Source organism: Xiphophorus couchianus, chromosome 22, assembly GCF_001444195.1.
Source record: "Xiphophorus couchianus chromosome 22, X_couchianus-1.0, whole genome shotgun sequence".
Classification (NCBI taxonomy): Eukaryota; Metazoa; Chordata; class Actinopteri; order Cyprinodontiformes; family Poeciliidae; genus Xiphophorus; species Xiphophorus couchianus.
Genome location: NC_040249.1, coordinates 21,917,312 through 21,943,988, shown reverse-complemented (window position 1 = coordinate 21,943,988; position 26,677 = coordinate 21,917,312). Strand labels below are relative to the sequence as shown.

Below are 26,677 nucleotides of genomic sequence, written 5' to 3'. Positions count from 1 at the left end.
GTGGATTAAACATCTACAACTTAAATTTTTCCAAATTTTGTGTGTCTAGCATGTTGAGTAGCTAATGTCAACCTGACAGCTAAATGTTACTATTAAACTTGATGTTAGCAACACTAATGTACAAAAGTGATTTGCTTTATTTGTTATTTAAGTTGTCAGACTAGTGTTAAAGTGGTCCTGATCAGTAAATATACAGAAAGTCTTTCTGAGTTTTCTTCGGACATAAAACTTTTCTTTATTTTCATTGGCTTTGAAAAGTGTTCAGACCCCTGTTAAAATGAAATTCCTCATCATGAGCACCTGCTAATGCTATAAAATGGAAGAGCAAATAAAAAAAAGACCACAGAAATAAGAATATTAAAAATAAAAATAAATTTATAAGGTGTTTTATTTAATGTGTGTGCTCAGACTGGGACAGACGGACAGATCGATAAGAAGTCCATTTCCAGTTTCCAGATGAGAAAACTTTCAGAATCTGCTTTAAATAAGTTTTCTACGTTTGACAAGATAAATCTCACTTACTGGACACAAACTATACATTTGAATAATAATGACCTAAGACATTTGCTCAGCACTGTATATCACCATATGCTACATGCTCACTCACCAATTGCAGTTTTGACTGGCACAACCCCATAAAAAGCAAACAAGGGCTGTAACAGTTGGTTAAAAATCTATGTTGACTGATCTGCACAGTTAAATTTCTTTTACATCTATCAGGTTTGGATAGGAAAATAATTCCTCACAATGAAGGACTGATGAAAAAATAAATAAATAAGAAAACGGTCTGACTAATGCAAGTGGTAAATACAAAAGATGTTGTAGAAAAGCTAAATTTCCACTGCTGCTTTAAAAGGTGTGTTTGTTTAGCTGTACTGGGGCTAGCTGCTACAGTGCTGGTGCAAACACATGCCCTATTAGACTTGTCAATCAGCTGCCAATTCAGCTCAACCATCCTGTCCAGTCATCTAGCCAACCGTCCAAGCAGAAAGTTGGTCAGTTGGGGCAGACGAAGGAACATCTGGCTGCCACTTTCAACTCACTGTGGCTACCTGGCTTTGCATCGGCTGCTGGCGCCTTACTGCCAAAGGCTGCCTGAGGGAAAGGTGGACGAACAGAACACGTCCATGGAGCGGGCCAAGGGGAGGCATAGGCCACACAAAGCGCTGCTCTGAAAGGGCGGCCACAGCAAACATTTGGCCGAGCGCCTTTAAAATCCAGCCATTCATTACTGCAGTGGAGCCGGAGGGATGAAAGTAGATATTTTCAATGTGACTAATAAGACCCAGAGAGACGGGTGACATCATGTGATAGGTCCACCAACGTCACAAAGAGGAGAAGAAAGTGGACACAATCATTCCACTGACAATATTCCAGTGTGGATTGAGCTGTCAACTAATCAGGGAGACAGGGACCAAACTGACTATCATAATTTTCACACCAGTCACCGTTGTAGCCTGTGGGTGTGTGTGGGTGTGTGTGTGTGTGTAGGCGTGTGCTTCCATGTGGATGACTGACTGAAGGAGAGTGGGGTATCAAGCTGTCTGCTCTGTGTGGTGTTGGCCTCTCTTCTGATTTCCTAATCAGTAGCCAATGTCAGTGTCACCATCAGGTGGAAAATCAGCGATCACTGCGCTGGACGGAGGTGAGAGCAATCAATAGATGACTTCAGGGGGCAAAGCTGGGGCAACCGACACAGAGCTTATAATCAGGCTTCATGAATGCAATCCTCTGGGACTCTGCATGCGGTACAAGACTCATCGACAAGGACATGGCTCGTCAGTCGCGCAGTCAAACCTCACTGATCTTGCATCGCATTAGTCTTTCATATAATGTGCCATTTTATCCCCTTTTAAGACTTTTTACTGCTGCAGTGCAAGTCAAGCACAAGAGGAAGGAGTTTAAAAAACACTGGAGAGTCTCCTGCAGGGTAGAAACTGATAAAGATCTCCTAATTCCCACCATGTTCCCTGTTTGCCTTTTTACCGCTTAAAAGCACAATACTGCTGTCGTGATGACAGCTACTAGGACTCTGGGGAGGACAAAGCAGTTAAGAGTGCTTGATTTAAGTACTTACAGCTTTTCCAGGGCGGCCAAGCCATAGAAGGAGCCGTTTCTCAGCAGCGAGATCTTGTTGTTACTCAGGTTTCTGTTTAAAGTGGAGAGAAAAAGAAGAAGTCAAGGTGAGCTGACAGACCGAGAAAGCTGAGGTACATTTATAATAGGGATGTAACAAGATTTCACAGCAAGACATCCCGTAATACTAAAACACCACTATTTTTTTTTTTTTTCCTAAAGTGAAAAATAACTTGTGAAGAACAGCCAGTTACTTTCAGAATGTCTTCATCTGGTGAATTAGGTGGAAGTTATTTTCACAAGCATGAGTCAATTTTTGAGACTTTTAAGATTTGTTGATACTATTTAATGGTATCAACAATGGTTCAATTATTCAGGCACCATTTGGGGTGGAAAAAAAACCAAATACCCATGATTTGCACCAACAGAATGCTGCAACAGGCTAACTTTGTATCTGTGTCACAGCCTCCTATTGGTGTGAAGTTAAAGCACTTTTTAATGAGTCTGCATATGACCAAAACACTTCAATAAATATTTCTCATTGAGTTTGGAGCAACTCTACTCCATATATCATTCAGCTTAAGAGCCCTCCAGCCTCTCTGGCACTTTCTTTGGTATTTCATTGAAAGAACCTTAAACCATCATAATGGTATGATAGAGATATTTAAGATCAGAATCAGAATAGCTTTACCTGCCAAGTTTGTGTGCAAAATTGGCCACATTTTGCACACATTTAGGAATTTTGCAATATTTGTAATTTTGTATAATGGTAAATGTGATGGTTATGTCCACAATGTGTGGGGTCTGCATTGATGTTAGCAGAAGAGGAGGGGAGGTCATCTGGGTCGCAATCCCCAGGTGTTTCTGATCGCACCAGTGGATCAGTGAATCCACCTCCTGACTGAACACAGACTCATCAGACTCATCACTGTTCTGGATCAGACCAAGGTCAGCAAACTTCAGGAGTTTTGCAGACATGTCAGCTGAGGTGTATTAGTCATTTTTGCACAAAGAAAAGAGGAGTATGGTATCAAAGTATTAAAACTGTAAAGTTTTACATCCTTAGTATACCTTGATGTCAGTAACCAACTCATGCCATTTTTAACTACGACAAAAATAAAGTTTTTGAAAATTGCCTAGTCAAATGGCTGATGAATTGTTTATCTTATTTGGATATGCTGGTGAGTGATAAGGATTTTAGTCTGATGAGGCTGCAGATGTAAATTACTCATCCAAGCCACGTTCTAGACTTGTTTATTGCTGTTTCTGTTTGAAACGGGTAATGATCCAAGATCCTCTGCTTCTCCATGTCAAAATATCAGTGTAATGGCAGTTCTCCCAGAAACGCCATTTCAGCACAATTCAGTCATCCATTGGACAGCGTCACTACACTGAACAAATCAATGAAAGACACAACAGGAATATTTGGGTGATGAATTCATATTCAGGAGAGTCTGTGCTTTCATTTTGATTATTTCAGTGGCAGCTGTCTCTGCATTTCCTTTTTTTCTTTTGTTTTGAATGAATTATGGCTGTGCTGAATGCAAAATGATAAACTGTATGTTTCTCTGAGTAATGCATTGGTCTGACAAAAATAGAAAAATAGTCCTCACTGACAGCCCAAAACACCCCAACACACACACACACCCACCCACCCCATCTTGTCTTATTATTCAGCCCACTGGGTCTTGCAGCTCAATTTTTTTCTCAAACCTGAACACAACAGAGCAAAAAACCAGGCAGGAAAACAAACACATACTCAGAACATACAATGCCTTCCCTTCTGGTACCTCAACAATGCTCTGCTAAATTTCCAAAGTATATCTCACCTTCAAAATACAACTGAGCTGACACACCAAATCCAAACCAAAATCTCATACATCTAAAGAATCAGGATAGCAAATTTTGCCATCGAAGGAAATAAACTCTCAGTGGATATAATCAGGTGTTTTCTTACTATTTGCAACCTGCAGCTCAGGCAAGACATTTCACAGACAAAAGTCCAATTCTCCTTTGAGATATCACCAGGAGAGCCTATAGCTCTCAGTCTGTCAATGTTGAACTGAGCAACTCATGGGGCCTTTAGAGGTAGACAGGCAGAAACAACAAAGGAATGCAACAACTGCAAGACTTCAAATTGAAAATAAAGAAAGCCCCTGCTTTAAAATGACAATACACAAAACAGGAAGTTTTTGTTTCCTATGATAACACAGTCAATAAATTACTGATTATTCCTTAATTGAATGTTTATGAACAATGGCCTTAATAAGGAGCTTTAGATGAGGAACTGGACGTAACGTTACACCATCTGTAGCACCGTTGCCTTGCAAGAAGTAGGTCCCAGGTTTAAATCAGACCATGCTAAGCCCTCACATGTTCCAATATTGCACTCTTATCCCTTAAAGCTACAGTATGTAACTTTTACAAAAGAAAAGCTGTTTTTTTACATATTTGCATAAACCTGTCAATCAAGCTTGTGTACTCACTGCTCAATGTGCTAATGGCAAAGAAACAAGTTACTGTCACAGGAAAACTGTTTATCTGAAATCAACAGTGGCCTTTCTAACTAACCTGAGCATTCCTGGCAGGCTCTGCTATTGAGAAGGTGCTGTAGGATAGCAGAGAACAAGCATGACTGAGAGTGTTAAGACCCTCCTCCTAACTCTGATTGGTTGTTTCTGACCAAGTTGTGTATTTCTGTAATTAGTACTGGGAGCAGTTTAATGTACTGGAAGCTCTAATCTGTCTTATATAATGCTGTCACAACAACGTGACTTTCTTTTCTTTTTACTAAAGCTACATACTCTACTGTAGATATAAATCCAATAAAGATGCCCTTGTTGGTTTTAATTTTTTTCAATTTAAACATAAAAACATTCCAAACTCATAAGATTAACATTGAGAAAAACAAAGTGTGGCTAAAAGCAATAAATAAGTGTCTCATGTAAGCAATATGTGCCACAACTTCTAAGATTCTTTCAAAGCTGGATCTAAAGCCAAAGTCTTTGTCTCTACTGAAATAATTTCAACACCATTCATGAAGAACTTTCAACAGATTCATTACTTTGACTTTCATTTTGGTATTAGTACCAGAAAGATGCGAAGGTATTGACAGATCTAGAATAAGCTCCTCTCGGGCCAGTAGGGGAGCCAGTAATGATAAATATAGCGCTCATTCTGCACCCAAGTTTCAAATCATTTTAAATGCACACAGGATGATGATTCCGGTTTTTATATCTGCTGAAATATTGATTGTTGCAGCCAGCTCTTGAATCATCCACTGCAGGCCCGTTTCCTCTCTCTCTCTCTCTCTGGCGCTGTGGATAGCAGCCTGCCCCATGTGATCAGCTTGCCTTGAGCGCCCCTCTGCATGTGTGATGTTGTGCATCTCCTGTCAACAAACGACCACCCCCACTCACAGGTTCTCACAAGGTCAGATTCTTCCATCACCCTCCTGCACCGTCCTCCTTTAACAAGCCTGGCTCTGGGAATAATTGGCCAGGTTTAGCAAGAGGGGGGTAATTGGGACGTGTCGCTAGCCTCCACTGTGACGACAGAGCACTCGTTAGAGCTGTAAGGAAACGTATACTCAATTTTAACTCTAGGATTAAGCAGTGAGGTCCCACAATGAGTTGTGCTGAGTGGGCAAACTGCTGGCCAAACTGCCAGGGGGGCGGAGTGGAAAGTGTGTCCACTGAAAATGTTGAGGTGAAGATTCTCAATGCAGCAAAATCAGCCGGCTAAATGTTTGTCAGTGTGGTCACACAGATGGAAGAAACTGCGTGTGTGTGTGAGCATCTTTTTCCTAATATAACCAGACAATCAAATGTGTATGTGAAATGACTGTGCACTGTATTTAAGGATCTTCAATGACTATTGCTAGTTGTCATAACAACAAGTTATGTCTTGAGATCAGGATGGACACAAAGTTGAATCTGAAATTTGGATACAAGCTTCCAAGAACATCTTAACACATTTTAAGATGCACCTTCATTGTAAGATTAATCAAAAAGCCAGATAAATTTAGCAGTCAGACAGACATAACACATTAGAAATATGGTTATTCTTTCAACTCCATATCACCACTATATGCAGTGTATAGACATCTGATAAGAGCCATTTATCATCAAGGTTTCAGAATAGATCGCCTGTAAAAGCACAAACCATCTACTTATTATTTCCCAGCCAATATCCCAGAAAATTCAAGCTGATTTGCAAAATATTACAGTAATAGTCTTGTTGTTTAGGTTGAGAGATTATTTTTTATACCTCTAATGCTCCTCTCTAGTGCTCTCTCTGACTTGGTTTCAGTTCAAGGATGGCAGTAGTTTATGATTGCAGTGGCCTCTGTTGGTCCAGTGGGGGTGGACAGTTGACCTGCCTTCACCGGGTTCGCATGGAGTTTAATGCCTTAGTAGTCAATATATCCTTCTGCATCCTTCTGCCAAAAGACAAAGCAGTGGATCTGCTGCAAGAAGAGTTCTGAACTTAAATTGAATAAAAGTTTGGAGGAAACATTGCTGACCAAAGAGTTGCATTGCTTTCTTTTGGCAAGTTCTCCTACTGCAGGATGGCAAGATATGCTTTCCTTTCCAAGTGCTAAATGTCAGTGAAACAAGGACTTTGTGAATATCCTCCAGACAAGAGAAACAATTTGAATTTTGAGTTTTCATTATCTATAAGCAGAGGTATATATTCTTGAGTAACTTTATATAAATGAACTTCTATGAATAAGTTTTACTCCTATTAGTATGTGAGTACAATCTCTGGCTACTTTACTCACCTCAAGTTACTTCACTTTAACAAGAGTGTTTCAACTAAAATTGCCCTTGTCAACTTCTGGTGGTTCATTGAATGTTCATCTACTGAACAAACAGTAAATAAATAGATATGGTCACTGGAAGTACTTTGCAATGTTCTAACATGAACATTATTTACTGGAAATATTGGTTTAAATATTCCATCTTGTAGAAAACAGATTTGAAAGTATGCATTTCTTCTGCCTGAATTTGTTAAGTTGTAATGATGTGGTTTACATTTACTCATCATTTTATATTTTGTCCATATAATTACATAATTTTCACTAATTCAATCAGATTAAACTGTACTGCTAGTACTCAGTACATAAGTAGCCTTTTTACGAATTAAGTAATTTTTTGCCTATGTTTTACTTCTACTCTTGAATATACTAAAGTAAAAAGAAAAGTGTTTTAATTTTCCCAGTTCATCACAGCAGCACGTATATTACTGTTTGCACTAAATCTAAAACAAACTACACTTGTTGCATTGAATTTCTGAAATCAAAAATTATTTAATATTACAATTCATTCAGATGCACCTGTATGTCTCATCTTATAATCTAAAGACATCACTAGCAATGAATGCAGTGTATAGACATTCAACTAGTTTTGTGATTTTAAAAAATGCATTAAATTATGGTTTATTCTTGATCATTTTAAGTGACCAAGCACATACCTAAAGCAGGAAAGTGAGATTTGACAAAGAAAGACCCCTAATACATACTTGAGGTCCCTTGCATTAATTATTCTGTTGAAATTGCTCGCCAGTATTGTGCACTAATGCATCGGACTGCAGGATAATTGCAGCAGATCCCTTAAATCCTGTAAAGTCGGCCTCTTTGCATTTGAATATTTCCAGCTCATCACAGCAGCAAGTGATTGCTTTTCAAATCTGGGGATCATGTTTCTTGAAATTTCAGATAACTTGATTTTTCTTTTTGTGTTGAGTTCATATGTTTCACCAAGATCATGAGAAAAAAAAGTTTAAATAATCACAGCCGTATTTTGAATGTAATATTAGACCAATGTAACCAAAAGTTTAAATTCTCGGCTCCTAATCTGTATTCAAAATGTAAACAGACACAGTCATACTTTTGGGTCAGGCGCAAAATTATTCATACCTGTGTCAGATTATTTTAATTTCGCAAAGATGTTTCTTCTGACTGTAAGAGCAAACAATAATGATAATGGCAACAAGGCATTCCAACCTCAACAACTTGAAAATCATCACTAAAATAATGATCAAAATACTAGTGGAAAGGTTAGCTATAAGCTTTATTCTTAGCTAACAGTACTTAAGGCACTGTAAGTCAAGTTTCTCCCAGGATACCACACAAATTAGTCTCTTGTAGCTTATATAACTGCATTTCTCTGAGTTTGTACTGAAACAAAAGAAAACTGCAGCAGCAGTCCTCAACATGCATGAAGTGGCCGAATGGGGTGAGAAAATGTTTAAACAGGTAATTTTCAGTGAAAGAAATACTTTGACACCAAAATCTATCGAAATAACACAGCTTGTTTTAGCTCTGTTTGAAAATATTCAATCTTAACCGTTTTACGTTTTGTAATGCTGCAGCGTTTCATGTATTTCATTGTGATATAGTGTGTTAGACCAACACAAAGTAGAGCAAAACTGTGACTGTGAAGTGAAAAGGTCATGTTTATTTAAAAAAAAAAAAACTATCTGAAAAGTGTGGCATGTATTTTTATTCATCTGCCATTGTCGAATGAATTACGGCTGTGGGTTTTGAAGGATTTTCGTGGTATGTTGCTACCAGCTTTGCACATAGAGGTTTAAACTGTTTGCATATTGTCCGTTGCTGTATAACTCAAGGTCAATCAAACTGGATGTAAAGTTTTATTGAACATACATTTTCAAGTCTTGTCAAAGATTTCAGATGAATGTGCTTTGATCTGGGGGCATGTTTACAGCACGTTTCCTGGGTTACCACTGGCCTTTTGGCTACTTTCTGATTCACACTCTCCGTGACCAGCATTTCCGTTTTGGTGAGTGTCCAAGTCTTGAATGGTTTACATTGGTTGCCACATGCTTTGTTGTCAGATAAAGTTCTGTGAGATGTTTAAAGTTTAGGATATTGTTATGTAACCTAATCTGTGCTTTAAACCTCAACACAGCCTTAACTACGACATGCCTGCTGTTTCTTGGTCTTTATGATGCTTATGTAGGTATAACAGAGTACAAGTGGATGAATACAAATGTAAAAAAAAAAAAGCATGAATTATTTATTTCCATGTGTATGTATTTTCATGTGCTACTTTGTGTTGGTCTACCACATAAAAACAGTAGCGGTATTCTGGCAAAAAGTCAAGACACCAAAACAGTCCTCTGCATTCTGTATCTCTTCTCCTATCTGCTCCCTTGGTTGCTTCACTTCTCTCAACGGAAAGACTTTCCAGTAAAGGACAGACTGATCATGTTTGTACAAACTCAAGTGTGTCCTGTGCTGCTCTGTATATCCGCGTCTGCTTGCAGACCCCTGCATGCATATTTCAGGTCCTGTGTAATGTCCAGGAAATCCCAGACAAAAAAAACAAAAAAAAACTGAATTGAACATTGTGTAAACAGCCCATGACAAACTTCTGGAGGAGCCCTTCAACTGTCTATTTATATTATTAATTGTGCTCTCTGTAGATAAGCCGCTTTCAACAAGGGAGGAGTGCACAGACTCAGTATTGTCTCTATGGATTGCAACAAATGGCTCATGTCACTGCTTACTGTGTTCCAGCCACAGCCAAATACTGTGGGCTGATTAAATCATTTCATTATAAATTGCTTCCAATAAGCCAAAAAATCTGCACTCTTTTAAAATGGTCTTAGTTCAACAGTTTTTCAGCTTTCTGAAGGTATTTCAAAATTGTGCTTGCTGATTTTTTCACTCATTCTATCAATTTCACACAATCCAGTGACAACAGCTTAATGTGTGAAACATAAGGAGAGTAATAGACCGAAAAAACTAAGAACAGCGGATTAAGAATAAGATTTTTACAGTACGAGATACTTCCATAAAAATGCACCAAGATATAAAACTAAACATATATATTTATCTAACTGCTTTTATTTGAATTAGATAAATACCATTTATTCCTACTGCTGCTAAAATAATTTTGCAATACAATCAAACTATTCTAGAGAGCATTATTTATAATATTAACCTGTTCTGTAAAAATACTGAAAATATCTGGAACAACATAACCAAAAAATATTTGTTTTGAAAACTTTGGTTGATCCGGTCATCTGAAAACGAGCCAATGAAAAACACAAACTAATTAAAACTGAAATTTAGGTTTTTTTAAAAGATCCAGACCTAACACTGACCTTAATGAAATATCCATCATTTAATTATTAACTGAATGAAACCTTTTCAGCAATGGCCTTATTTTTGCTAAAATACAATTATCTGTCCATTATACTGTTGTCTTTGACATCTCTCATTGAGAAAAGAAATCTGAATAAATTAATTTCTGATTGGTTATTGGAAAGGTATTGTTTCTAAATCAGAGAAGTCCAACTTTGAGTTGAAGATAAGAAAAAGACTACTTTAAGGAGTTTAACCAGATAAAATGAGGAAAAGTTAAAAAAAAAAAGATGAAAAGAGTAACGTCTGTCAAAGAACTCAGAATTTCACACAAACCTTTAAAAGTTCTTTAAAGTAAAAGAAGAAAAGGAATCTATGAGTAGATTAATTGTATAACATTTATCAAAAGACAAAACAAAAAATCAAAACTACAATGACACCTTACTTCTTTGTAACAACAGCAATAAAAATACAATAACTTGTCCAAACTGCTATATTTGACATCCTTCAGAGAGAAGAAAATAATTTCTGAATGGCTGCCAATAAAAACCCTTAGGATCCAATTTATTTTCAGTTATATGCTAAATTGTCTGCACAACGTTGGTGTGTGCAGATCAGAGAATAGTCTTAGTACAGTCAGTGGGTTTTTTTTGTCTAAGTTCCATAGGCTTGGTTGTTAGAAGAGTCTTTTCTGTCTTTTTTTTTTTAAATGAGAGAAGTACGACTTAGAGTTGAGGTCAAGAGAAAGAGAACATTTTACAGAGCCCAAACAGAAACAAATTAGGGAAAGTTCAAAAAGCTGAAAAAGAGTACTTTTTGTCATTTTCCAAGGAGTCAGAATTTCTCTCAAACCTTTAAAGGTGAAGGCTCTTAAAAGTGAAAGAAAAAAAGGAATAAATAAATATACTAAATTATTGTGCAAAAAATGATGAAAGGACTGATTGTTAATATCAAAACTGTAAAAATATCCTACAATAAAATGTTTAAAACACTTGCAAAGAGTTTACTCTGAAATACACAAGATGTAATTTGTATAGACTGCCAGATGCTGCATTCAGTTGTAAGACAAATTTGAAATGTCATTAAAAATATGAAGACAAATGATTATCTAACATACATGTACATCTAGAAAAGAAAGTGAAACTCATTATGCAGCTTTACTAAAAAAAAAAAAGTGAAATAGCTAAAACTATTCTTGCAATTTTGATTATTATGACCTGCAGATAATAAAAACCCAACATTCAGAGTCTAAGAAAAGTGAAACAAAATCGCAAAATATTAATGCACATATGATATTATAGACATACATTTCAGGATTCTGAAAAGTGTGTTTAATTCCAGGCTTTCTTCTCCTGTTGTGGAGGATGTCACTCACTGAAAGGTTTGCAGTCTGACCCACACAGGAAGCAGTCACAGGCACCTTTGCAGGTATTCTGAGTTAATTAGCTGACTATGTTGTGACACCATGAATTTCTGATATTTTACTTTTTCACAATGTTCTAATTTTCTGACAGGCTGAATTTGGGATTTTCTTTTACTGTAAGCCATAATCCTCAGAATGACAAGAAATAAAGACTTGAAACTTTTCTCTATGTGTGATGAAGCCATGTTGAATGAGTTTCACTTCCTAAAATTGGTGAAAAAAATAGCAAACTTTTCCATGCTTTTGTACATGTAAATAAAAAGTATATAATTGTGCTTTGTTTTTTTTTTTGTTTTTTTATCTAATCATTTGAACAAAATCTCAAACAAACACTGGAATTTGATTACTTAAAAGTGTCTAAAATCGATTGAAGAGGAAAAACTAAAAAGGTAATTTACGTAGAGAAGGACAAAATCAGATTTGAAATACACTGAATGAACACAGTTTATTTCAGTCTAAGACCAACGTTTGTCTGACACAATGATACAAACAGATTCTTTTTTAACATTATGTTGCTCATCAACCATAAACTCTACATCCTCCTGAGTTTTTTGCTCCGGCTGGAAACATGTAAAAAATCCCTCTATTACCCAGGTGCAAGAAATTACTTTCCATAAAGATGTAAAAGGCTCTTAAAAATCCATTTCTTCAGGATGTTATGTTTTAGATGAATACATTTAGAGTACATTTAAAATGTTAGGTTTAGTTGATTAAAACTAAATAGTTCTCTCATTAATTAATAAAGTTTGAATAATTTTCCTGAAAATGCATCTCATTTCTTGGTCAATTACTGCAAAAGTGGATCTTTTGACCTACACTATCAAAAATAAAGAAAAGAAATGACTCAATAATAACAATGAACTTCTTCTTAGAGACAAAGAAAAATAACCAAACATTATTGCTGCTTCACAATAACAGAATCCAAGGTACATTTTATGAAATTCATATCCCTCCTTCCCCAGATTTCATATCAGCTCAGCTAAGCTCTGCTTCTTCAGCCTCCTCCACTGTTGGGATATTTCTGGGAGGTCTGACCAGAGTTCTCCCCCTGCAAACCATCCTGGCTGCCATGCAGCATACATGTTTGACTAGAGATTATTATTACAGGGGAACGGAAACAGAAATAGCTCCCGCAGAAGCAGTCCACTGCAGTGATCTAACGCACCAATCCAGCAGAGATTATAATGTCAACTAGTTTAAGACACAAATATGGAAAGAAAGTTTTAAAAACAAAGTTCCAGATGACGAACATGCTGTTTTACTATCACCCCTCTGTGAAATGGTGAAAATAGTAACATAGTGACTTGGATACGTAACTTCAAGGGTCTAACAGCAGGTTTTAGCTTTAATGAAAACACTGACAGTTCTAACTTCTACATAAAAAAGGGAAGAGCACAACATGAATATCAGTTGAAGTTCTGAGCAGCAGGTGCTACACAATAACCAGCATTAAAACAACAGTGAAAAATACATAAAAAGAGGTAGTTTGAGTGATAAGAATACCTATTAGTTAGCAGACAGCTCTGTACATGTAGGCTCACTTTGAAACTGCCTGGTTGCACACAAACAGAATCAAGAGATCAGCTCCTAAACCAGGACACACAGCTGGCACCACGGCTCCTGTGTGACAGACAGGGAAGCTCAATCACTCCCCACGGAGAAAATACACGACAGCACTGAGGTTTTATTCAGGATGTTTTACTGTGAGTCAGACAACGGGAAAAACCAACAGGCTTCCGAGTTCACCTCTTTTGCTCCTTCTAATTTATGGCTTTTTGCATAACTTTGGTATTTAACACTGTCAAGTATCTATAGCACACACACCATCCTTCATTGCTTAATATTTTGCACATGTAAGCTTGCGTTTTGGCAGATTGTTGGTTATTCAAACCCAATTTATAACCTCCTTCTTCAGCAGTTGTGATCTCTAGATCATCAAATCATTATTTTTTAAAGCAAAACGTCTGTTTCTTTAAAGCGCGCCACATGATTGATGACCAGACAACTTCAGGCAGCTCAACTGCAGGTCAGCAGGTCTGCGCCAGTTCCTGATGATATAACAATATAGTTGCACTGAAATGTCAAGGAAGACCCAATAAAATACTTACAATTTATAACTAACTTCATCTGTCACTAGCTATTAGATAGACAAGAACAGTGAGGCTGGGGCCAAGCTGCGAGGGAGCGCCGATAACACAAGGGCAGATTTTCTTAGCTTTAGGAATTGCAAAGTGAAAAAGTGGCAGGATCTAAAAGTGTTCCCCCCTCTGGAGCCTAGATGACTCACCCATCCAAAGATGAAACCTTTTGCTTTTTATAACAGAAAAGGTTTCACTGGAAAATGCACAGCAGAAGCCAACAGGGGGGCAGAGAAGACGAAACAGGCACCACTCCTCTCAGAATGACGGCACATAGAACATTTTTATCAGAGTCGTTTCGGTCGTGTCTGTGTAGATTAACAGCAGGCTCTCCGTGTCGATGTGTGTCAAAGCCATTAATGCATTTTACACTCTCCGTTTCTTGATCTGCTGTGTGCCAACGTGGTTTGTCAATGAGCTAATGCACAAGAGTACATAGAGGGGCTGGGTGTGTGTGTGTGTGTGTGTATGTGTGTGTGCGTGCAATAAAATATTCATGGATAAGTACTCAGAACTCTGAAGAGGGTAGAGCACAAACAGCACCTCGGCAGACAAGAAAAAAAGCCCCCGAGGAATAACAGTGAGGAAGAATAACAAAGATAGAGTGAATAAAAGAGGGGCAGAGAAAAGAATACACACAATTTTATTTATAGTGATGCAATATCTACGATATGCTGTCATGCTATATTTATTTAAAATGACAAAAGTAGATCAATTTAAATTTTTCTTTATTGTTCAGTACATGTTCAAACAAACTATCTGCAATGTAGTAGCAAAATATACAAAATACAACACTTGAGCTGCTTTTTATTTGGCTGTTTCATGCGTTCTAAACCTCCTTCACAAAAGATTAAGAGGATCTCCAAAATCTCACAGACCAAGCAGTAATATAGAAAAGCCTTAATTTAGTATGAAGACAACAAATAGAAGAGCAGTGAACTACCCTGAGCATGAAAACCTCACTGATGCCTTCTTGTTCAACTTTTTAATGACAGTATTTATTCAAATTAACCTCAACATCTAAAAACTAAACACAAAAAGTATATCACCGATCTAAGGCAAAGAAAAAAGATAGCGGGAGTAACCAGAGAGAAGTCGCACATGCAGAGGAAGAACCTGGAAACTCCATGCAGAAAGACTAGAAACTGGGATTCAAACCCAAACCCTGCAGGCCAAAAGCAAAACTGACTGCTCCACCGTGCAACCCAGAAGTAATACATTGAAAATAAAATAGAAAAAAAGTATCAATAAATTGCCTAATACATAAAATAAATAGGAATTATTTTGACTCATTACTGATAATGTGATGTTTTTTTGACCAATAAAAATCTTAATACTTAAGTGAACTAAGGTAATAAAACCTAATTGACATGTAAATAAATTAGATTTGAATTTTAAGTTCCACAGATTTATTCTATTACTCTGTTTTGACACAACAGAGAAGCAAGTTTTGCACATCACATATATTTGATCCATACCAGCGTCTTCAAAACCAACATCTTCAGCACAAATGAACTGACTGTGACTTATTTCCTTGCTAAAAGCGGCCATTGGTGCAGCTCTTCACTTTCTGCCAACGTCAAATCACAACTGCATGACGCACGCGAGTTCAGCCTTCAAAAGGAGTGCAGGCACACTTTCACACATACAATGTAAAATAAAGGTAAACTTATGAAACATTAAATGCCAAAAGGTTTTTTTTAATTCAAAAGAAGAATGATCAAATAAAATAAAAATTGAACATGCCAAATTTCGCATTTAAGCTGGCAGTCGTGCTTTTTATTACTACAAAGGCTTACTTTAATTCTTGCCTTGATGCTTTTTCAATTAGATCAATAGAACAGCTAAATTGTGTCTTCCCTTGGTCTGACAGCAGTTTATTAACCTAATTTTAGGGATTTAATGAAGAAAACAGTTTACATTCTAGGTTCTGCAGCATGTGTTATGTATAATTTAAAGAAATTAACTTTGCCTCATATGTGTATTAGAGCAGGCAATTTCTAAAATATTTTAGTGGGACCCTTTTTTTAAAAATTTAGACTAATATGTTTGCACATACATTCAAAATGGGAAAGTTAAATTAAACCCACATGCTCCACACTCAGCAGGTAAATCATAAAAAACAGCACAAACAGTATGCAAATTGAGCACCTCACCTGGGACACAGCGGAGGTAGATCTGTTTTTGGTTTTCTTAGCAGCTGAGATTTTTGCATGCACAAAGCACAATCCTGTGTGTATCTGCCTAATAGCCTGTGAGAGCAAATGTAGATGTAAAAACGTTTCAGGTATTCATACCCTTTAAACTTTTTCACATTTGGAATTTTACAAATCCCAAACCTTAATGTTATTGGACTTTTATGTGACAGACTACAAAGCAGTACATAGCTGAGAATACATTGTTTTCTGAAAAGTAAGGCATGTCAGTACCCTTTTATTTACTCAGACACCTCTGAATGAAACTTAATGTAACCAATTGCTTCAGAGCTTACCTACTTAGTAAATAGCATTTGACAAAACTGTAAAATTAACATTCTGACAGAAGAGCAAGGAGGGCAATATTCAGAGCACCACCCAAAGAGTTGAACTGTGGAGGAGATGGAGAGATTCGCAGCTCGAGGAGAATTTGTTGACACAACAATCCCAAAAAATTGACTTTTAAGCGGGATAAAAGAAATAAAAAATAAAGCACCAACAAGTCTCATTTACAGTTTGCCACAAACCACATAGGGTGCACACCAAACATTTTGGCCAACATTCATAACAATATACCAATTAGAAAACATACACATACTCATCAGCAAATCTTTCCATTTTGAATCCAAACAGGGATAAAACGTCATAATTACTTAAAAAATATATATTTGCTTTATATTATTATTTTTGGCATATTCTGCTCTGCAAGTCTTCTCTTGTTTTGAGTGTCACACATCTGATGAATGATTTCCTTCCATTTGAAAGGTTGAACTCATTTCTTTAAAGCGGTTATGTTTTGGGAAGCAGAGAAAAGAAAGTATGGTGAAAGCAGCAGCAAACTGCTCTCATCAATACAAAACCATCTGTGAAAACCCCCGAAATTAAAAAGGGACTGATTTATTAACTAACTATTCATTGAATATAATAAAAATAAAAAAACATGCATATAATGTTTTTACAGCCTGGTGCACTAAAATGTGAACACATTGGTTTTGTGAAAATATTTTGGTTCCATTTATGATTTGTCACAGCAAAATGTTTTTCCTCTTTTCATTGTTACAAAACCAATTTGTTGACTCTTTCGTTTATTAATTGACTTTACATGTAGATTTCTTTAGTTACTTATTTTATGATTTTTTTATAATATCCTAACCTTGAATACATGTTTTTTCTATTTCTATTTCAAGGTCAGGAAATGCTGACCTTGAAATATTAATTTTCTTCAACTGCAGTTAGTGAATTATTTACAAACACAACGAAGAAGCTCTCAATATTTGAGATTTCAGTAATGAAACTTTGTCCATTGTACACAAGCCCTAACATCTCTCTACATACACAAAATTGCTAAAGAAAAACCTGGTGGTGGCAGCACCATGATGTGGGAATGTTTTTCTATGGCAGGAATGAGGATGAGGATTGAAAATCTATGGCAAGTATTGAATATTGATGTTCACAGCTGACATCCAACTGACTGAACTTAAATCATTTTGCAAAAAGAAAATGGTGTGAACAAACTCCAAAAGAGCTAAATATGTAATTACAGTGAAAGGTGTTTCACTAAATATTGACACAGTAAGGCTGAATTCCAGTTATAAGCTATGCATTTTACATATTTTGCTCTTAAAATAGTGAAAACTGTGTTTCATTTTCTAACATTCCCCTGTGACTCTAATGTGACAACATGTGATATTAGTAGTTTTAAGTCTTAGCTAACAGGTGAAACTTCAAACAGATTTTCCAGCATTCTTTCTGCCACACCTGTCCATCTTGCTCTGGATTTTGATTTGCCTGCCTGTATCTCCCACCTTTAGTCTATCCCCTTGTCTCTTCAGCTACCAGCTCCTCCACATCTCTTGATAAGTGACGTGTCTGCCTGTTAGCGCACAACCCAAGATGGGTGTCAGCTGCAATCTGGGCTGCTGCTCTGCAGAGGAATGCGGCTGCTCAAAATTGCAGAAACAATTACAAACGATAGGTCCCAAGGTCAACAGAGCTGTCAGGCCGAACTCCTTAACTTCCACTCCCCGCAGCACGGATGATAAGGAAAACACAGGCACAGGTGTTAATCGAGGGCACTATGCAGCACAGAGACTTACTGACTCACTCCTGCATACAGCTCATTTCCATCTCTATTATTCATGCTACTGCTCCTTGATTTGCTCATTGAATTGTTTCTTTTTGGCACTAGCAGGGTGTTCCAATGCTGCAAGGGCCTGTTCCTCATAAACATTTTATAGATGCTGTAATAAAAAGCCCAGTAACATACCCCAATCTGTGCCTATAACAAGAGATGGCTTTTGGTTCTTAGGGAGAACATTCAAAAGTGACACATCCGTGCTTAAGCTGTCACTCAGGAAACGATGGGACAAGTTCCTCAAAGAGGTGAGAAAAGAGCATACAGGGAGCGATTCTAGAGAATCAAGCAGTTTTCAGGGAGAGAGTGGTATGTACATGCTTTCCTTTATTTACACATCACATCTAAACAAAAGAGTGAATGGGGAGGCCACTTCACCCTGACAAAGGTCACGTTTCCTAATGCAGGAAAACTGCTTCCTGCACAACTTAGCTGTAGGATTTAGTTCAGCAAGGCATAGGGCAAGATGACCTTTAGACCTCCACAGATCCCCAGGGGTCCCAACATAGCATAAAGCGCGCACACACACACCCCTGCACACCCCCCCACACACACCCACACACCCACACATAGAACCATAACTCTCTCAAGCAAGGTCATGGACGTCATGACATGCCAGTCAGTTAACATCCACTCATCAGTGTCATGAATTTCACATTTATTTTTGGGCTGTTGAAATTGACTCTCCCAGAAACGGTTGAGTTCATTTAAATTAGGCGATCTTCTTTTTGCAGCATAGTCCATAAAATTTCCCTTTGGGTTGAGGTCATGGCCTCAACAATCATTGATCTTTGGAGAGATCATCTTTAACAAAAAAAGCCATCAAAATTCAGGATAAAAACACAGACATAATAAATGACCTGTACTTGTATAGTGCTTTATCTAGTCCAAATGACCCAAAAGCTCTTAACACTACCTTCAGTCATTCACCCATTCACATGCTGATGGTGATGCGCTACTACAGGTGCCAATATTTTATTGTCTAGGGATTCTATTTTAATTTTTAGGGTCACAATTTGATTCAGAAACCAGTGTTTTTATTCAAACAGTCTAGAGATTTATTTGAATTGATTCAGAATTTCCACATTTAAGACTTGTGATTTTCTGTAAGATAATTTTTTTTTCCTGCACCTACAAAGGTGCAGGGAAAAATTTAAAATTTAAATGTATAGATCAGGCCAACATTAAGCTTCTGGCAAGGCCCCAACCTCAACTACAGTTAATAATTATAATTAAAAATTGTTTCCATGGATGAAACTAACGAAACTACATTGAAGCCACAACTGCCATGGGGCAGTCTGATAGAGGCTGCCCCCAGCCTCTCAATCCACCAGCAGGCAGCAATAGCTGCCCCTAATCACCGAACGCTACATAACAGACCTGCAGGTTCATAGAAGCAGCTATTGACTCACAGTTGACCTTTAAGGAGAAACTAAACTGTCCTGGTGACTGGGGTCACTAAAGATTCTGCATGCAAAGGAGGGTTAATAGCTTCGTTTTCTGTAAAAACATAGTATCAATGCCTTTGCTGACATTTTGTTAACATTCTAACTCCTGTAGTGGTTTGTCTTTCAAGGAGAGAAGTAATTTAAACAGCATTGTTAAGGTTCCTCTAAGATTATTGGAGCTTATTTGGAAGACTGGAGCTCTCTAATTAGCCATTTAGATTGAAAATAACTCTGGCTGTGCTGAGCTTTGAAACGCATTCATGTGTGTTAAATGCATCGCGCAACAACATTATTGCCCTATGCTAAACCAAGTGGAGAACTGAACTCTACTCTGTGCAGAGATACGTGGAGCTTAGTGAAGCTTGCTTTCGGTTTTGGTCAAAAATAAAATTTGTTGAGTCTTGATGGCTGCGATGGACTGGCAACCTGTCCAGGGTGTACCCCGCCACTCGCCCGAAACATTCACTGGAGATAGGCACCAGCACCCCTGCCGACCCCGCTAGGGACAAAGGTGTACAGAAAATGGATAGATGGATGGCTGGAGTCTTGGTGGTACTCTGATGGACACTTCTGCAACCAATACAGATATCTACTGTAACATCTGACTCCTTCACAAGCTCCATGTTACTCTCTGAATCTTAGCATCTCATCATAATTTTCTCACCCTTGTTTTTCTCTCTTCCTGTCCAATTTATAATAGGTTTTGTAATGTTGTTTATTGTCCAAGAAAATGTGCAGTTTTGAACAGAAAGCAGAGCCATTAATTACTTGTTAATATAAAAACTCAAACTAAATGCACTTACAGTATATTTTACTATATAGGTAACTCATACCAAACACCCACAGAGTTTAATTGTCTTAGTCTCAAGCAATCATTCCAAAAACTTAATACTAATCTGCTTGTTCCATTCTAACACTGATTTTTATAGTCGTCTTATTGGAGAACCCAATTGTGTCCAAGTTTGAACAATCTCAGCCGTACGTGATTCTCAGATGAAAGAATGTTTTTAATAATTTTAAGAACAATAGATGCTCAAGCCTCTGAAACTGGAACATATCACTAAAATTCACAGTTGTCCCCAACTACAAGTCATACAAGCCAAATGTCTTCTGGAGGAAAGTTTAATGGTCGGATGAAACTAGAGAGCGGTATTTGGACACAATGTAAACTGTTTGGAGGAACCTTATAAACCCACAAACACTGTACCAACTAAGTATGGTGGTGGTAGAATCATGCTGAGGGTAAGGGTTGTTGTTAGTGGTTGAAATAATAATAATAGTGGAGAACTACTTGGTAGTAGCTTGGACTCCCTGGGGACTGTGGAGGAGAGAAGGATGAGCAGCACAATGCTGGTCACTATGGATATTGGTAACCATTCCCTCCATAACATCCTGGTGAAGCAGAGAAGCCACTACAGTGAGAGGCTCATCTCACTGCATTGGAGGACTGGGAGGACTGGGAGGTACACTAGACTGTACAACACCTTGGTGATGGGAGGGGCTCATAAACTTGAGGGTGATGTGATTTCACTAGTAGTTCAAGAATGTTTTTGGTCTAATATACCTTGCTCGTTTAGATTGTTGCACATATTATTGTGTTTTTTTGGACTCTTGGGCTACTGGGTACCCAAATTCCCTCATGGGATGAAAAACATATTCATCTATTGAAATGTGGGCACATCGCTGAACAAAATGACACATTGATCCCCACACTTAAATTGAAATGTATAAATCAGGCCAACGTTAAGCTTCTGGCAAGGCCCCAACCTCAAATACAGTTAATAATTATAATTAAAAGTTGTCTCCATGGATGAAACTAACAAAAATTAACCAACTCTGGCAAAAAAAAAAAAAAAGTGGTCAAATTTACAGCTAAACTTACATCAAACGTTTGTTGGTGTTTTTTCTGCAGATGACCAAAACACATTTAACAAAATATTGTAGAAAGTGCACCCACACCTATTATGTCAAATCATGTCTGTCTAATTTATATCCTGTATGGATTTAAGAAAATTACAAACTTACAATCAGTCCACCATGAAAAATGCCTAATTTGAGCCCTATGGTTACATTACACATCCTGATAATCGTTGAATGTAATACAGTGAACCCTCGCTATATCGCAGTTCACCTCTCACGGTCTCGCTGCTTCATGGATTTGCATCGTGCATTGTGTTCTGCATTCTGATTGGCTACACAGTCTCTCCGCTTCTTCTCTACCTGTGTGTCAACAACGTTGCGGTTTAGTATGTACACGTACGTAAAACAGCTTGCCAAATTTAAGTTAGCACATTCTCTTGCAAGAATATTTTTGCCCAGAAGAAAAAAAGAGCAACAACAACTACCGATAACTATGTTCTTCTCTGGGAAAAAAAACACACCTGCACCGCGGGCTTTAGAAGAAAAAAACGCTACAGAGCGGAGTCAGGATGCAGCGGCTCAGTCAGAAGAGCAGTGAAATACACGTGAGTCACTATTTGTCCTACTGTACTTTGTATTTTTTTTCATAATCATTTTTCATTTTCTCCCGTTCTAATCCAATGACTCGGGTCGCGGTGGGGCGGTGCTGATCTCCGCAATTTGAAGCCTTCACTTCGTATTGATGATTAAAATTATTATTTTACAGTACAGTAGTTATTTGTAAAAAAAAGAAAAAAGTTTATACAGTACTTTTATTTGTTAAACAAATACTTGGGCCTGTAAAAAGGTTTTGTTCTTTGGGTTCAATGTATTATGGAGTATTTCATTGTATAATAATTGTAAAAAAAATAAAGGTTCCTACTTCATGGATTTTGCCTATCATGGGTTCTTTTTGGAACGTAATCCCCGCGAAAAACGAGGGTTCACTGTATTCTAAATTGCACTGGTAACCTCAGAAATAAAGGATTAAGAAAGAAAAATGCTTTATATTTAATTCATTTATTCATACAGACCCCTTTTTAGTAACTGTGGGCAATGAAATATTTCCATTTTGACAAATGTTAAAAAATAAAACGAAGCCATTAACCACTCCCCATATAAAAGAATGGAAATGTCACTCTAAATAAATTGCTGTATGCAAAGTGTTTTTCATTAATCAGCCCTGCTTGTGGCTTGGAACGAGTGGTCGTTGGCTCAGACTCGTCAAGGACCTTTACATTTACAATTTCCCTTTTTCCCACCAAAGTCAGGCATCTAGTTTCTAATAATAAAGCAGCCTGTTAATTTCACAGCATTTCAGTGCACCTGCAAAGAGACAGAGTGGTGATAAGCAGGGAAGGGTAATCAATACTTTTAGCATTTGAAGTGCTATTTGATCTGCAAAAAAAGACAGGACTAAATGCTAAAGGAGGTTTCTCAGTTGTGGACTTGCCAGATTTGTGTTTGAATAATTTTGAATGCAATGCAAATAATACGTTGCACAAGGAACAGTGAGCACTTTACATAGACAAAACAAGAGAGGTGCAGCTCAAAAGCAGCACTAAAAGTAAGAAATGGGAAAACTAAGTCCCAAATCATATGATGAAGTATTAACATTTAAGAAGGGTTTTGCAATGATGGAATAAATATTTCCACATAAAGAACTACACTTTAAAATAATTCATATTTTAACACCAGATGCATGCATAATCACAAATACAATCTGATATTTAGCAGAAGGAAAACCGCAACTCTCCGAGTTATGTATTGTTTGTCATATACATTACCTTTTATAATTCTGTTAATTCGAGGCTTGGGTACAGAGCACTAAAGTCAACAAGTTAGAGAAGCACCAAGAAATCAGATTTCAGATTAATCACCTCTGAGCAGTGAACAATCAGTGAACAGACTACAACTAAAGACAAATGGTTCTTGATAGCCACTACATTCTGGGAAGCTGTTAGAGTATTTTACCGCTAATTGAATACCAGCCTAGATTGACACAACCAGAAGCACAACATCAGATTCTCTAAAGCACTAAACACGTTTATCTACTAAACACAGAAAAAACTTCCATGGTCTTTCCATTTTTTGCTTTTAAGTATTGACTTTTCAAATGACCAAACAAATCAACTGGTTAAACACACACTTGAGGTAGAGAGAAAAGATCCAGATGGAACAACAGGCATCATCAACGTTTCAGCATGATAGTTATCAGTGATGTCAGAGGGAGCTAAGAGCTCAACAAATCTAAGCAGATTCACACGTTAGTCATTTACCAATATAAATAAAAAACTGATATCTGACTATTCAACAGCCTAATTAATCAGCAGTTGACATAAGGACATATTTTGGATTGGCCTATGGAGAACTTAGGACCAAAAATGCAAAGAGCCGAGAGACTCCAGATTCAATCAGGATCTAAAGGCAGCAGATCACGGATTTTGTCAAGCAGAATTGTAAGACTATAAAAGCACCATTCGCCTGCCCTTCCTGTTCTCACAAAATCTTTTAAAAACATTAAGTTCAAATAAAGAAACTTTAATGAGCGATGCTTACTGCATCAAAAATTCAAAGAAAGTAAAGCATCCCATCAGTCAGTGCAACTTTAGTGTGATATTTTGTGCCACATACAAAACCTTGGAGAGATGTCTTCTCCTCACAAGTGCTTTCTGATCTTTTAGCAGAAAGAACACCATATTTTTCCTCATTTCAGCAATGACAGACTTTAAATAGCCATAAATAAATATTTGCGCAAGTAGGTTGGGGCTCTAAATCCCTTACGAGTAGAAAGTTATAGATTTACGTTGATACCCCCCTTGGCCAATCGACTTAAGCAGATGTTTCCAGTAATATTTGTTTGCACAAAGCAGCAAGAATAGTTTCTAAGTACTGACAGATTTCAGCTGGTTTCTTGGCTTTCGACACCTTTTTGAACATCCTTTTCTACATGTGTTCAATAATTATCCCCTAAGTCATGGATTTCTAAGCGTGGATAACATGAGTTGTTGCTGACATCTGGTGTGAATTTTAAGCCCAATTAGAAATATTTAAACTAAGAAAACTGTTGACATGTCCATTTTTAAAACTCTGTCCTCTCTTAAATGTTAGATCTTTAGCATTTTCATAGTGTGTGAGTGCATCAGAAACTAGTTTTTCTGAAACCAGCTAAATTTCATCCACTAAGTACTTGAAATTATATAAAAAGTGATTACTCCTCACTATTATTCTCTTAATGAATTTGCAAAACAAATTCCTGCTGAGTTAATTCATACAGTGTCTTGTAAAAATTTTCGTATGCTTTTAAGTTTTTCATATACAGTCAGGTTACATCCACAAACATCTATTTATTATATTAGAATTGATGTGACAGACTACCATAAACTTATTTGGAATTGTGTAGAGGGAGAAATATGGTATGTTATCTTCAAACATTTGAAAAATAAAAGTGTGCGACACTTTTATATCCTGCCCCCTTTACTCAGACACAAAATAAAATCCTGCAAAGTGGCTTTGACAAGTCAAATAATTAGAAGACTCCAACTCCCAGAGATACAATAAAATGGCTTAGGTTAAAGCTAGTTTGTTTGTTAAAATGGTCCAGTCAAAGTCCAGGCTTTATTGCAGTTGAGAATTTGTGGCAAGACTTTAAAATTGATGTTAACAGATCCCCTCCATCCAGTCTAATGGGACTTCAAAAAGGTTACATAAAGGAATAGGCTAATTTTTCAGTTCTAGATTTTACAAAGCTACTAGAAAGAAAGTTTTAATACAAAATATCCACTTAAGAGGAGGGAGAAGCTGTGTGTTGTATTTTTCAGGTTATTTATAGATTTCTTTTAAAACAATGAATCCTTCTGCCACCTTTTCACAGCTGCACTACTTTGTGTTACTCTAGCACATCAAACTCCAATACAATAGATAATAGTGTGAAATTGTTTAGATTTTTGTGAAGGCGTCTGACTCTACTCAGCTGTCAGTGATGTTTAACTCATGATGGCTCCTACTTACAGGGAAACCGTTCTGTTTGGGAGGAAGCTGGGCGGCAGGGTGTCCATCAGGTCCACATCATCACACAGCACTTTGACTCGGACGTGATGCCTGCTCAGCTCCTTGGACCTCTCAGCCGAGCAATGACAGCTGTCAACGATCAGGTCCGGACAGTTTCTGCTGCTCTGGCTCGTCTCCCACAGCAGGGCTGTTAGGCAGAGGAAACCTAGCGCTCTCATCGTGGCTTAACGCTGCTTTTAAAGGGGGAACCTTTTTCTCTTCAAGTTATGTCATCCCAGCCTCTGTGACAAGTCGGGACCATCTCACATCGCGTTCAGTAAAAGTGGAGTAAACGCCGAGACAGCGTCACACCGCGTCGGTCACCTGCTGAGTCACAAAGAGCTTGAAATCCTCTGCCGAACTTCTTCTGTCCGGGAAACCAGAAATATAATCCCGCTTCTGTAAACTTTTCATGCTCTTAAAAGAACTCCAAAGCGTTTTCGTTATGCCTGAAGGTCTAACGAAAACTTCCAGTGACGCACGTCCAAAAGTTGCGATAAACTTGGCGGCTGTGCGTCCTTCAGCGCAAACCAGAATGAAGATGAATCAGCCAATCAAAATTCCTCCTCGTGGTCCGCGTCAAGTCCTTTTTCCGCTCCGAGCCGCAGCGCGCCGGGATCCCAGCCGCTGCCGCCGCTGCAGACTGTGCGCCCTCGGACTTGTTGCGCATGTGGCGTCCAGAGAGTCCCTCCCCCGCTGTGTCCAGAGTCTCCGGACAGGCTCCACTTTTAATGACGTGTGAAATGAGCACATTAAACGGTCTCTTCCTCTACAACAGTACAGTTTTTTTGGCCACCTTTCTTGCTCCAAACCTCTTGATATACAGTAAAGTATTGTGTACAGGTGCATTTACTGAAGCCAGATAACGTCAAAAATTATTTATTTTAGTGTTTCAAGTCACAAAGCGAAACTCTTATTAGGTGACATCCTTAAAATGTATTCCTTCTATTGTTGATGATTATCGTTTGCAGCTTATAAAGTCCTGACATTCAATTTGTTTTTAATCACAGAAATGAACTAAAAGCATGTTCATGTATTCTACAGAGGTTTTAAGCCCATGTTGCTTTAATAATAGCCTTTAGCTCATCTAAGAGCATTTTTGGCTCTGGTTTCTTTTATCTTCCTCTTGACAATACTACACAGATTCCCTGTTGGAATTAACACCAAAAGAGGACAAGCTTCCCCAAATTTTGGCATG

At 37.6% G+C, this 26,677-nt stretch overlaps 1 protein-coding gene across 1 annotated transcript in view; it reads right to left on the bottom strand.

The window, feature by feature from the left end:
• Window positions 1-26,163, bottom strand: part of adgra1b (adhesion G protein-coupled receptor A1b) — a 198,753-nt gene extending 172,590 nt beyond the window's left edge. Inside the window, exons 1-2 of the mRNA XM_028007742.1 lie at window positions 25,441-26,163; window positions 2,078-2,149 (exon numbers count right to left, since the gene is read on the bottom strand). Of these exons, the coding sequence (XP_027863543.1) occupies window positions 2,078-2,149; window positions 25,441-25,658 (290 nt within the window). The 5' untranslated portion in view covers window positions 25,659-26,163. The remainder of the gene's footprint in view (window positions 1-2,077; window positions 2,150-25,440) is intronic.
• Between the last annotated feature and the right edge of the window lie 514 nt (window positions 26,164-26,677).